The sequence below is a fragment of the Somniosus microcephalus genome, chromosome 2 (genome assembly GCF_052327205.1).
Source record: "Somniosus microcephalus isolate GS21.2 chromosome 2, FLI_Smic_1.0, whole genome shotgun sequence".
In the NCBI taxonomy this organism is placed as follows: Eukaryota; Metazoa; Chordata; class Chondrichthyes; order Squaliformes; family Somniosidae; genus Somniosus; species Somniosus microcephalus.
Genome location: NC_140988.1, coordinates 186,174,815 through 186,186,833, shown reverse-complemented (window position 1 = coordinate 186,186,833; position 12,019 = coordinate 186,174,815). Strand labels below are relative to the sequence as shown.

The following is a 12,019-nucleotide window of genomic DNA, read 5'->3' as shown; positions in this document are numbered from 1 at the left end:
TCCAGTTATCAGAGCCTATTGGAGGCTACCTCTGACTCTCCTTAGTATTCTTTGACTTGACCTTGCTACAGAAATGGGAAAAAGCAATGCCATTTTATGGAAGCACATTAGCCAAGAAGGCAGGGAAAGCCTGAAGCATGCACCAACTGTCTAAGGTACCTGCTAATGTCACAACTCAAATTCTGGGAATATTGAAAATTTGTTAAGTGGCACAAGACATCTGCATGCAAGTACCTGTACTACATCCATGTCTTCAGAACATTCCAAATTTGAAGGTCTACCATTTCAGACAATATCTTGACATCCATGAGCAATTTAATTGCAGCAACATCTCTAATTAGCTGTAAACTGTAATTCGGGTCACCTTTGTTGCAGTTCAATGATTAACCAGACATGTCACTATAAAAGACTTGCATTTCTATAGCACCTTTCACGACCACCGGACGTCTCAAAGCGCTTTACAGCCAACAAAGTACTTTTGAAGTGTAGTCACTTGTAATGTGGGAACCATAGTAGCAAATATTTGTAAGCATTTTAAAAGCCTCGAGAAGAAAAACATAGATGATTGCCTTCATTTTTGAAACCAAGATTAGATTACTTTCAGTGTGATTTTCCTTATACCTTGATTGAAATTGAAGTTCCCCAGGGAAAAATCTGAGATACTTCAAATTATAAAATGTTTCAGCACATTCAGATCAAATCTGTGCTGGAATTTCTCTACAGGCCACCTAGCCTAATCCCATTCACTTGCTAGCTCTTTGTACTTTTCAATATTCTTCTAAGAAACTACTTATGCACTTTTGAAGAATTTATGGAGTGCTTCAACACATTTTAACCATCCTCCATGTCATTTTTTCCCCTAAAATCCCCTTTCATTCTTTGTGATTATCTTTGCGCCCTCTTGTTAATATCTCACTAACCAGTGGAAATTTACCCAATCATAACCCTTCAGAATCTTAAGGGCCTCTATCAGGTCACCCCTAATCTGTTCAGGCCCAGTGAAAAAGCTCTAAACTTTTCTTCAGAACTGTAACTTTGATTCCTGGCAACATCTGAGCTGAATCTATGCCGTACCTTTTCCATGCTTTTATTTTCTTCCTACAATGGGGTGTCTAAAATGGCACACCAATAGCGGTCAAACCAGAGTACTGTACAAGTTTAACATGAACACCTTGTTTTTGTATTTAAGGGCATCCAGAGCAGCCAGCAGACTTTGCTGATGCTTCCTCAATGCTTTCTAGCCTCGTCACAACCAGATTCTTAGGGAATCCATTTTGAGAGATAAACCACCAGCCTTTCTGGTAAATAGTAGCAATACCCAAAATTCTGAGGTAAGCGAAGCAACACCATATTATCCTGGGTTACCCACCTGGTCCCTGCATCTAGGACCCAAAGATGTTTTATAAATACATTAAGAGCAAGAGGATAACTAAAGTAAGAGTAGGGCCTATTAGGGACCATAAAGGTAACCTGTGTGTGGAGGCAGAAGACATGGGTATTGTTCTTAATGAATACTTTGCATCTGTTTTCACAAAAGAAAGGGACGATGCAGACATTGCAATCAGGGAGGAGGAGTGTGAAATATTAGATGAAATAAACAGTGAAAGAGGAAATATTAAGGGGTTTAGCATCTATGAAAGTGGATAAATCCCCAGGCCTGGATGAAATGTATCCCAGACTGTTAAGAGAAGTGAGAGAGGAAATAGCAGAGGCTCTGATCATCATTTTCCAATCCAGACTAGATGACTGCTAACGTGGTACCTTTGTTTAAAAAGGGAGAAAGGGATAGACCGAGTAATTACAAGCCAGTCAGCCTAACCTCGGTAGTGGGAAAATTATTGGAAAAATTCTGAGGGACAGGATAAATCTTCATTTAGAAAGACACGGATTAATCAGAGACAGTCAGCATGGATTTGTTAAGGGAAGGTCGTGTCTGACTGACTTGATTGAATTTTTTGAGTTAACAAGGAGGGTCGATGAGGGTAGTGCGTTTGATGTAGTCTATATGGATTTTAGCAAGGCTTTTGATAAGGTTCCGCATGGCAGACTGGTCACAAAAGTAAAAGCCCATGGGATCTAAGGCAAATTGGCTCACAGGCAGGAAACAAAGGGTAATGGCTGAAGGGTGTTTTTGTGACTGGAAGGCTGTTTCCAGTGGGGTTCCGCAGGGCTCAGTACTGGGTCCTTTGCTTTTTGTGATACATATCAATAATTTGGACTTGAATGTAGGAAGTATTATTAAGAAGTTTGCAGATGATACAAAAATTGGCTGTGTGGTTGATAAAGAAGAAGAAAGCTGCAGACTGCAGGAAGATATCAATGGACTGGTCAGGTGGGCAGAACAGTGGCAAATGGAATTCAATCCGGAGAAGTGTGAGGTAATGCATTTGGGGAGGCCTAACAAGGCAAGGGAATACACTACAAATAGTAAGACACTGAGAAGTGCAGAGGATCAGAGGGACCTTGGAGTGCATGTCCACAGATCCCTGAAGGTAGCAGGTCAGGTAGATAAGGTGGTTAAGAAGGCATATGGGATACTTGCCTTTATTAGCTGAGACATAGACTATAAGAGCAGGGAGATTATGCTTGAGCTGTATAAAACACTAGTTAGGCCGCAGCTAGAATACTGCATGTAGTTCTGGTCAGCACATTACAGGAAGGATGTGATTGCACTCGAGGGGGTGCAGAGGAGATTTACGAGGATGTTACCTGCACTGGGGAATTTTAGCTATGAGGAAAGATTGGATCGGCTGGGTTGTTTTCTTTGGAACAAAGACGGCTGGGGGGGGGGGCTTAATTGAGGTGTATAAGGTTATGAGGGGCCTAGATAGAGTGGATAGGAAGGACCTATTTCAGTTGGCAGAAGGGTCAATAACCAGTGGGCCTAGATTTAAAGTAATTGTCGGAGGTTTAGAGGGGATTTGAGAATAAATTTTTTCACCTAGAGGGTGGTGGGGGTCTGGAAGTCACTGCCTGAAAGGGTGGTAGAGGCAGAAAACCTCAATGGATTTAAAAAGTACTTGGATATGCATTTGAAGTACCATAACCTACAAGGCTACGGACCAAGTGCTGGAAAGTGGGATTAGGGTGGATAGCTCTTTATCGACTGGCACGGACAAGATGGGTCGAATGGCCTCTTTCTGTGCTGTAAATTTCTATGATTCTAGGCCAACTGTTGAAAAAGCTTCACTACCTGACCGATGTTATCCACATTTGCTCACACTTGACTTCCATCCCCATGAGAAATTTGTCAACAAATCAATTTCTGACAGCTATGCACAAACTTGACCTATGTGCCTGGCATGAAGCCATAAACATCTGGAGTGTTAACTTCAAATCAACCCTTTATCTCAGGCACAGGTGTTTCAATAACTCCTCTGGAAGAATTTGAGCCTTCCTCTAAACAAAGAATTGAAATAGTTGAGCCTCATGGTGGGCTGCCGAAAAAAGTGCTGAAAAAAAATATAAGAGCTAATATTACAAATAAAGAGGTACGGTAGCATAGTGGTAATGTTACTGGACTAGTAATCCAGAGGCCTGGACTAATGATCCGTAAACATGAGTTCAAATCCCACCATGGCAGCTGTGTAAATTCAATTAAATAAATCTGGAATTAAAATGCTAGTATCAGTAATGGTGACCATGAAACTACCGGATTGTCGCAAAAACCCATCTGGTTCACTAATGTCTTCCTTAGGGAAGGAAATCTGCCACCCTTACTCAGTCTGGCCTATATGTGACCCCGGACCCACATCAATGTGATTGACTCTTAACTGCCTCTGAAATGGCCCAGCAAGTCAGTCAGCTGTATTCAAGAAGGTGGCTCACTGCCACCTTCTCGAGGGCAATTAGGGATGGACAATAAATGCTGGCCAGCGACATCCACATACCGTGAATGGGTTAAAAAAATTACAAGTAAAATTTAACTCCGAAGCTGTAGAAATTTGAACCATTTTCACAAGTAAAATGGCACCAAAACACATCTCAGTGTGGGAGACAATAGATTTGCTGCAACTGATAGGAAACAGAGAACACTTCTCTCCAAATAAAGTTCCGTTTACCCAACAGCTTGGGGGTTGGTTGTTTGAAGCAGGAATTTCTTAAAAGAATGGTTGAACAAATAATTATATTCAGATTCATAGGAGCAATAGTAGGTCATTCAGCCCCTCAAGCCTGATCAATTAGATCATGGCTGATCTGTGCCTTAACTCCATATCCCTTGATACCTATACCTAAAAAATATCTATCAATCTTAATTTTGAAAGCTCCAATTGTCCCAGCATCCACAGCATTGTGGGAGAAAGAATTCCGGCTACCCTGTGTGAAAACGTACTTCCTGGTTTCCCTCCTAAATGGCCTGGCTCTAATTTTAAGATTATGTGCCCTCGTTCTTGGTTCCCCCACCAGAGGAAATAGTCTCTCTGCATCTACCCTATCGAATCCTTTAAACATTTTAACACCTTGATCAGATCACCCCTCAAATCTTCTATAATCAAGGGAATACAAGCACAGTTTATGCAACCTGTTCTCATAATTTAATCCTCTAAGCCATGGTATCATTCTGCTGAATCTGCACTGCACCCCATTCAGTGCCAATATATCCTTCCTGAAGGGAGGTGCCCAAAACTGAACGCAATACTCCAGATGGGGTCGGACCAAGGTTCTATACAACTGAAGCATCACTTCCTCCCCTTTGTAATCCCGCCCCCTTGAGAGAAAGGCCAATATTCCATTAGCCTTTTGATTGCTTTTTGTACCTGTTCTATTCACTGAACCACAAACAAACCACTTAAAAGACTTCTTTTCAAATGTTGTTGGTTTTTTTTCATCTGAACACTCTATCCATCTTAAATCCTGCAGTTGTATGCATCAGGCAACTGCTTCACTTTTCATTCCTAACTAGCTTCCCACCTAACGTCAAGTTTTATTTTAATGATCGAAAACAGTCTTTCACGAGCAAAATTAGACAGAAATAAAGTGAGTAGGGTGTCATTTCCAGGCTTGCACAATTTAATTTAAAAAAATATAGAAAAATATTATTCATTCTGGTCAACAATGCCAAGCGTTCCTGAATCACATATGGTGCAGGTCAGAGCCCACAGAATATCCCATATTGTGCTGAATGAAAGCTGCCCCATCACCACCATAGTATCTCTTAAAGCACTGTACAATCATATGAAGTGTTATTTTGAACTGCATTTGCATCTAGTTTGTGTTACCAGTAAAGCATTTCAAAAACAAAAAATATACAATGTGTACTTTAAATCCATGCTTACTGTTTATGTTAGTACTTGCATTACCAAGTCATGATTGTTGTTCAGCAGTATCCTAGGTCAGTTAAAAGGCATACTTGTCCTACCTTTCCTTCCAAGTTAAGCTGCTGCATTTCTTGGTCACTATTTCCAATCCCAATAAATGCACATGGCTGTGATTCTTGTTCATTGCATCCATCTCGTTCCATTTGATCTTTCTTTTTCTTCCATCCACTGCCCATTAGATATACACATGGAGGGGGGCAGAAAAACCTACAACATAAAGCACTCTTAAGAATTTTCAATTGATGTGCAAAATATCAGCTTCTGGATTGAAATAAATGACGAGCATTCGCACTCGATGGCACTGAATATTAGTCCTTCCACTTATCTCCACAATTTAATAAACGCCCTGGCATCTTCATAGTTAACAATCTGCATTTACACTGGCCAATTCAAGTGGGTCAAATAATTTTGAACAGTCACACAACCACATTTCCAAAGTTATAATACTACCGAACCACTTTCCTCTGATCTTTGCTGATGTTGCTAAATCAGGAAAATTACAATCAATGTTATGACACAACTCTATATAGCATACAACAAATACTTTCTCTTGTGCAAATGAAAATGTCAATAGCATTTTTGACAAGTACACATACCATTTTAGCAGTTTTGCCATGTCGCTACAGACTAATGAAGTGCCATTTTTTTTAACTGGTTGAACGACCAATACTATTGTACACTCTTTTGTGGCTCTACAATACATTGCAGCTAATGTCTGCTATAACATTTTAAAGCAATGCAGATTGCTTTGCCAAACCAACTCACTAAATGAATCGTCAGAAGCTAGGCACAAAGAACTGTTGGTCAAGTATTATTTTTAAATGTTATTCTTTAAACACAACCTGTCAATTTTATAAGTTTTTTTTGGCATGTTGTTGTTTGCATCACAAGTTTTAACCTTCAGTACTGCACATTTGTAAATGTAATGGCAAAATTACTCCATGGTGACCAAGTAAATCAATCCTAATAACCCAGGTCAGCAAATCCCAATGGCAACATTTTTAAGTTATGACTCATTACACACAACAGTCAACCAATATGCAGAACAGAAAAAATTAAGTTTACTTTTTAAACTCTTCTCATTTAGTACTACTTTTTAAATAAACAACTAAACCAAAATATACTGGGCCGGATATTCCGATCCCTACGGGTGGGTACGTGCTGTGTACCCACCCGTAGGGACATCGGAAATGCCAGTTTCAGGCATGCACTGCGCATGCGCTGGAAACCGGCATTTCCGATCTCTCAAGAAAGCTCTTGACAGATCCTCCGGCTGCCCGGGAGAAGAGCCTCTGCGGGCGGAGAGTTCCGCTTTTTGGAGACACTCCGCCCGCTGAAAACCCTTACAATTCTTGTGCCTGGTAAAAGATGAGAGTAGAAAAAAAGTTTTTAAAAACTTCCACTGATTTATCATTTAAAAACTTTTTTTTAAAAGTTTATTTTTAGCCCCGTAAAAAACTTCAATTATTTATTTTCAAAAATTTAAAGTTTTGTTTAAAATAGTTAATTTATTTGTACTTTCAAGTCATTTTTTTAAAATGTGATGTTTTTAAAAAAAAGTTTTACTATGTTTTGGGAGTGATCTCCATTCATATATTTGACAGGTCTTCCTGTCAAATGTATGAAGGGAGATTCCCTTCTTTGATTGGCTCCCCATGGCCCACGTGATCCCAGGGACGCTGCGAACTACCTGTGCCTCTGGGATACATGGGCCCTGCGCACCGGCAGTTTGGTGAGGCCCAGCATCGAAACTGTGCGCCTCCCGGGAGCCCTCGGGTAAGGGCGCAGATTTTTCCAGATCGCAGTCCTCCGCCCGCGGGAGGCCTGCAATCGGAATATCTGGGCCATTATCTTGTACATCCACAAAAGCAAATTCATTCTAATGAAGAATTGGACTCGGTACAAATGAATAAAAAGAATAAATTTAAAAGTGCAATTCAGTAAGTTGTCTTAACTAGCCTGGCCAGATACCACAAGACCTTACTATGTTGCTCACTCCTGCAGCTGTCTTGTGGCTCCAATCTTCAGGACTTTCCACACATAGTCCAACTATCTCACCTTTGACCTTCCACTGGTGTTTTCATAGTTGGCAACCATCCCATGACCTTCTGAGGATACCAATCTTTAGCTGTATAGCACACATACTTCTTAAGAGTCATAGTCAGAATAATAACGGCACAGGAGCTGGCCATTCGGCCCATCGAGTCCATGTTAGCGCTCTATAGAGAAATCTAGTCAGTCCCATTCCCCCGCTCTATCCCCGTAGCCCTGCAAGTTTATTTCCCTCAAGTGCCTATCCAGTCTCCCCTTGAAAATATTGAGTGTCTCCGCTTCCACCACTTCCGTCAGCAGCGAATTCCAGGTCACCACCACTCGCTGCGTAAAAAAGTTTTCCCTCACATCCCCCTGTATCTCTTGCCCAAAACCTTAAATCTGTGTCCCCTAGTCCTTGTACCATCAACTAGTGGGAACAGCCTTTCCCCGTCTAGCCTATCCAAACCTGTCATAATCTTGTACACCTCTATTAAATCACCCCTCAACCTCCTTTGCTCTAATGAAAACAAATCCAGCTTCTCCAACCTGTCCTTGCAGCTAAGATCCCCCATCCCCGGGACCATTCTGGTAAATCTCCTCTGCACCCTCTCGAGGGCTTTTACATCCTTCCTAAAGTATGGTGACCAGAACTGGACACAATACTCCAGTTGTGGCCTAATCAGCGCTTTATAAAGGTTCAGCATAACTTCACTACTTTTGTACTCAATACCTCGATTTGCCTCTCCCTGTTCCTTCTGCCAAAATGCATCACCTCACACTTTTCTGTATTAAATGCCCATTCTGCTGGTCTTTCTATGTCCTGTTGCAGTCGATTGATATCATCACTGCTTGCCACACCCCCAAGTTTGGTGTCATCGACAAATTTAGAAATTCTACACTGTATTCCAATATCCAGGTCATTTAGACATTGTTGACATTACTCAAAATCCTGACACAAGAAGCTTTACAGGAGGTGCACACATACTGAAGTCTTGTAAATGTAATGGCAAAATTACTCCATGGTGACCAAGTAAATCAATCCTAATAACCCAGGTCAGCAAATCCCAATGGCAACATTTTTAAGTTATGACTCATTACACACAAGAACAGTCAACCAATATGCAGAACAGAAAAAATTAAGTTTACTTTTTAAACTCTTCTCATTTAGTACTACTTTTTAAATAAACAACTAAACCAAAATATACTGGGCCGGATATTCCGATCCCTACGGGTGGGTACGCGCAGGGCCCATGTATCCCAGAGGCACAAAAAAAGCAGTGGCCCCAGCACTGACCCTTGGGGAACACCACGGTCTAACATCAGAGTCTGAAAAACAGCCATTTACCAGAACTCGTGTTTTCTGTCCTGAAGCCAATTCCTTATCCAAGCTGCCACTGACCCACCTATTCCATGAGCCTCAATTTTGTTAACCAGCCTTCTATGTGGTACTTCGTCAAACGCCTTCTGAAAATCCATGTAGACAACATCCATTGCATTCCCTTCATTAATCCTCCGTTACTTCGTCAAAAAATTCAATTAGATTAGTCAAAAACGGTCTGCCTTTTACAAATCCATGTCGGCTCTCCTTAATTAGCTTAAACTTCTCCAAGTGCCGGTTAATTTTTTCTTTGATTATTGTTTCTAAAATTTTACCCACCACTGATCAGCCTGTAGTTACTAGGATTGTCCTTACACCCTTTCTTGAACAATGGTGTCACTTTTGCCACTTTCCAATCCTCAGGCACCTCCCCCGCATCTAGGGAAGATTGGAAAATTATGGCAAGCCCTTTTGCTATCTCCTCCCCCAATTCCCTTAGTAACCTGGGACTCAAGCCATCTGGACCAGGCAACTTGTCCACTCTAAGCATACCCAGCCTTTCTAGTATATCCTGTCTATCAATTTTCACCCCTTCCATTGCTTCTACCAATATTTTGGCAGCATCCACCTCCTTAGTAAACACTGATACAAAGTACTGAGTATTCTAGCCTTGCCCTGCGCCTCTAAGCATATATCACCGACTTTGCCTCTAATAGGCCCCACCCGCCTCTTGCTACCCGCTTACTCTTTACATGCTGGTAGAAGATTTTTTGGGTTCCCTTTTATGTTAACCGCCATTCTACTCTCATTCTCATCTTCACATCCCCTCTCAACTTATTATATTTGGTCTGGTTCTCCCTTGAAGAATTCACCTGACCTTTTTTTGTTTCATCATCTTCTTTATCTCCATCATCCAAGGAGCCCTTTCTTTGGTTCCCTTACCCTTCCCTCTTTTTGGAATGTACCTAGCCTGTACTTGGAACATCTCCTCCACCTATTGTTCCGTTAGTTTTTCCTGTCAGTCTTTGGTTCCATTTTACCCTGGCTAGATCCTCTTTATAGTTAAAAAGACTTCAGTATGTGTGCACCTCCTGTAAAGCTTCTTGTGTCAGGATTTTGAGTAATGCCAACAATTTTATGTCAACAATTATAACAGAAACTGCCTACATAATCACACAATGGCAATTTGCTGTCGCTGTGTATTTGCAGGCCTCCCACCACTGGCGCCCCTGTGGTGCATGTCCATTCCTGACCTCCAGCTCCCCTGCTCTTTGGCCTCCTCACGCTTGGGGACCTGTTCTTTGGCTCACTCCTCTTTTGGCCCCGACTCCAACTCTTCCAGTCTTCCTATTGCAGGCTACCAATCCCCTTGGCTACCCTACCCTAATCTGGGAGTGGCAAGTAAAAAAATTTGCACCGTCCCTGTCTCAAGGTAAGGAACTTGGGCACAAACCAACTCAGCTGAAGGTATAGCTGCCTTCTGCCTGGCTCATCCTACCTTACATTCCCACCGACCCTTCCGGCCACCTCTGCCAACCAACTCTCCCTGTCTATCCCTATGAGCAATGTCACAGAACATCCACTTGCTCTTTGTCACACTTACTTCACGTGTTACGATTTTGCCAGTAGTTCAAATAAACATCAAATTTAAATAAATATTATCTGCAGCCCAACCTGGAGAAAGATCTGTAATTTGGAGCTTTAAGCAGCAGGGCCCAGGCGTCACGCCTGGCTGTGACTTTTAACTATTACGTATGTATTCTAAGTATATATACACATCTCAATTCTCCCAACCCGATGTGGTGCTGACGCCCTTCAAGCTCAATCCCCCAGGTCCATTTCTCTAGGTCACATGGAAGCCAAGTTTTACTTAAATTTATATTGATTTATCCCCCCAGAGAGGGACAAATATCCTTGCGGGGAGGTTTGCTAGCACTGTTCGGGGGGGGTTTAAACTAAAATGGCAGGGGGTTGGGAACCTGAGCAGGGAGACAGAGGAAAGGAAAACAGGGATAAAAGCAAAAGATAGGAAGGAGAAAAACAAAAGTGGCAGTCAGAGAAATCAACGGTTTAAATCAAACGTGGCCACAGTAAATAATAATTCTAATAGGTCTAAGAGCGTTAAAAAAACAAGCCTGAAGGCTTTGTGTCTTAATGCGAGGAGCATTTGTAATAAGGTGGATGAATTGGCTGCGCAAATAGAGGTAAACGAATATGATTTGGTTGGGATTACGGAAACATGGCTCAAGGATGGCCAAGACTGGGAACTCAACATCCAGGGGTATTCGATATTCAGGAAAGATAGGCAAAAAGGAAAGGGAGGTGGGGTAGCATTACTGGTTAAAGAAGGGATTAATACAATTGTAATGAAGGATATTAGCTCTGATGATGTGGAATCTGTATGGGTAGAATTGAGAAATACTAAGAGGAAAAAAACATTAGTGGGAGTGGTATATAGACCTCCAAACAGTAAGGCAGAGGTTGGGGATGGCATTAAAAGGGAAATTAAAGAAGCGTGCAATAAGGGCACAGCAGGCATCATGGGTGACTTTAATCTACATATAGATTGGGCCAACCAAATTAGTAACAATACTGTGGAGGAGGAATTCCTGGAGTGTTTACGGGATGGTTTCCTGGACCAATATATCGAGGAACCAACCAGAGATCAGGCCATCTTAGACTGGGTATTATGTAACGAGAAAGGATTAATTAGCAATCTTGTTGTACGAGGCCCCTTGGGTCGGAGCGATCATAATATGATCGAATTCTTCATTAAGATGGAGAATGAAGTAGTTGACTCAGAAACAAGGGTCCTCAATTTAAATAAAGGAAACTACGATGGTCTGAGGAGCAAGTTGGGTAGGATTGATTGGGGAATGGCACTCAAAGGGTTGACGGTGGATAGGCAATGGCAAACATTCAAAGACCGAATGGATGAGCTACAGAATTTGTTCATCCCAGTTTGGCATAAAAATAAAACAAAAAAGGTGACTCAACCGTGGCTAACAAGGGAAATTAGGGATAGCATAAGATCCAAGGAGAGGACATTTAAATTGGCTAGAAAAAGCAATAATCCTGAGGATTGGGAGCAGTTTAGGAGTCAACAAAGGGATTAATTAAGAAAGGGAAAATAGAATGAGAGTAAGCTAGCAGGGAACATAAAAACTGACTGTAAAAGCTTTTATCGATATGTGAAGAGAAAAAGATTGGTGAAGTCAAGCGTAGGTCCCTTGCAGTCACAATCAGGGGAATTTATAATGGGAAACAAGGAAATGGCAGACCAATTAAATACATACTTTGGTTCTGTCTTCACAAAGGAGGACACAAATAACCTCCCAGAGATGCCAGG

At 41.6% G+C, this 12,019-nt stretch overlaps 1 protein-coding gene across 2 annotated transcripts in view; it reads right to left on the bottom strand.

Annotated features, from left to right (window-relative positions):
- The window catches only part of rbpjb (recombination signal binding protein for immunoglobulin kappa J region b), a 136,550-nt gene that overhangs the window by 58,563 nt on the left and 65,968 nt on the right, over positions 1-12,019 (bottom strand). For both annotated transcript variants that reach the window (XM_085968104.1, XM_085968113.1), the window contains exon 4: positions 5,360-5,525. In XM_085968104.1, coding sequence (XP_085824230.1) covers positions 5,360-5,525 — 166 coding nt within the window. The remainder of the gene's footprint in view (positions 1-5,359; positions 5,526-12,019) is intronic.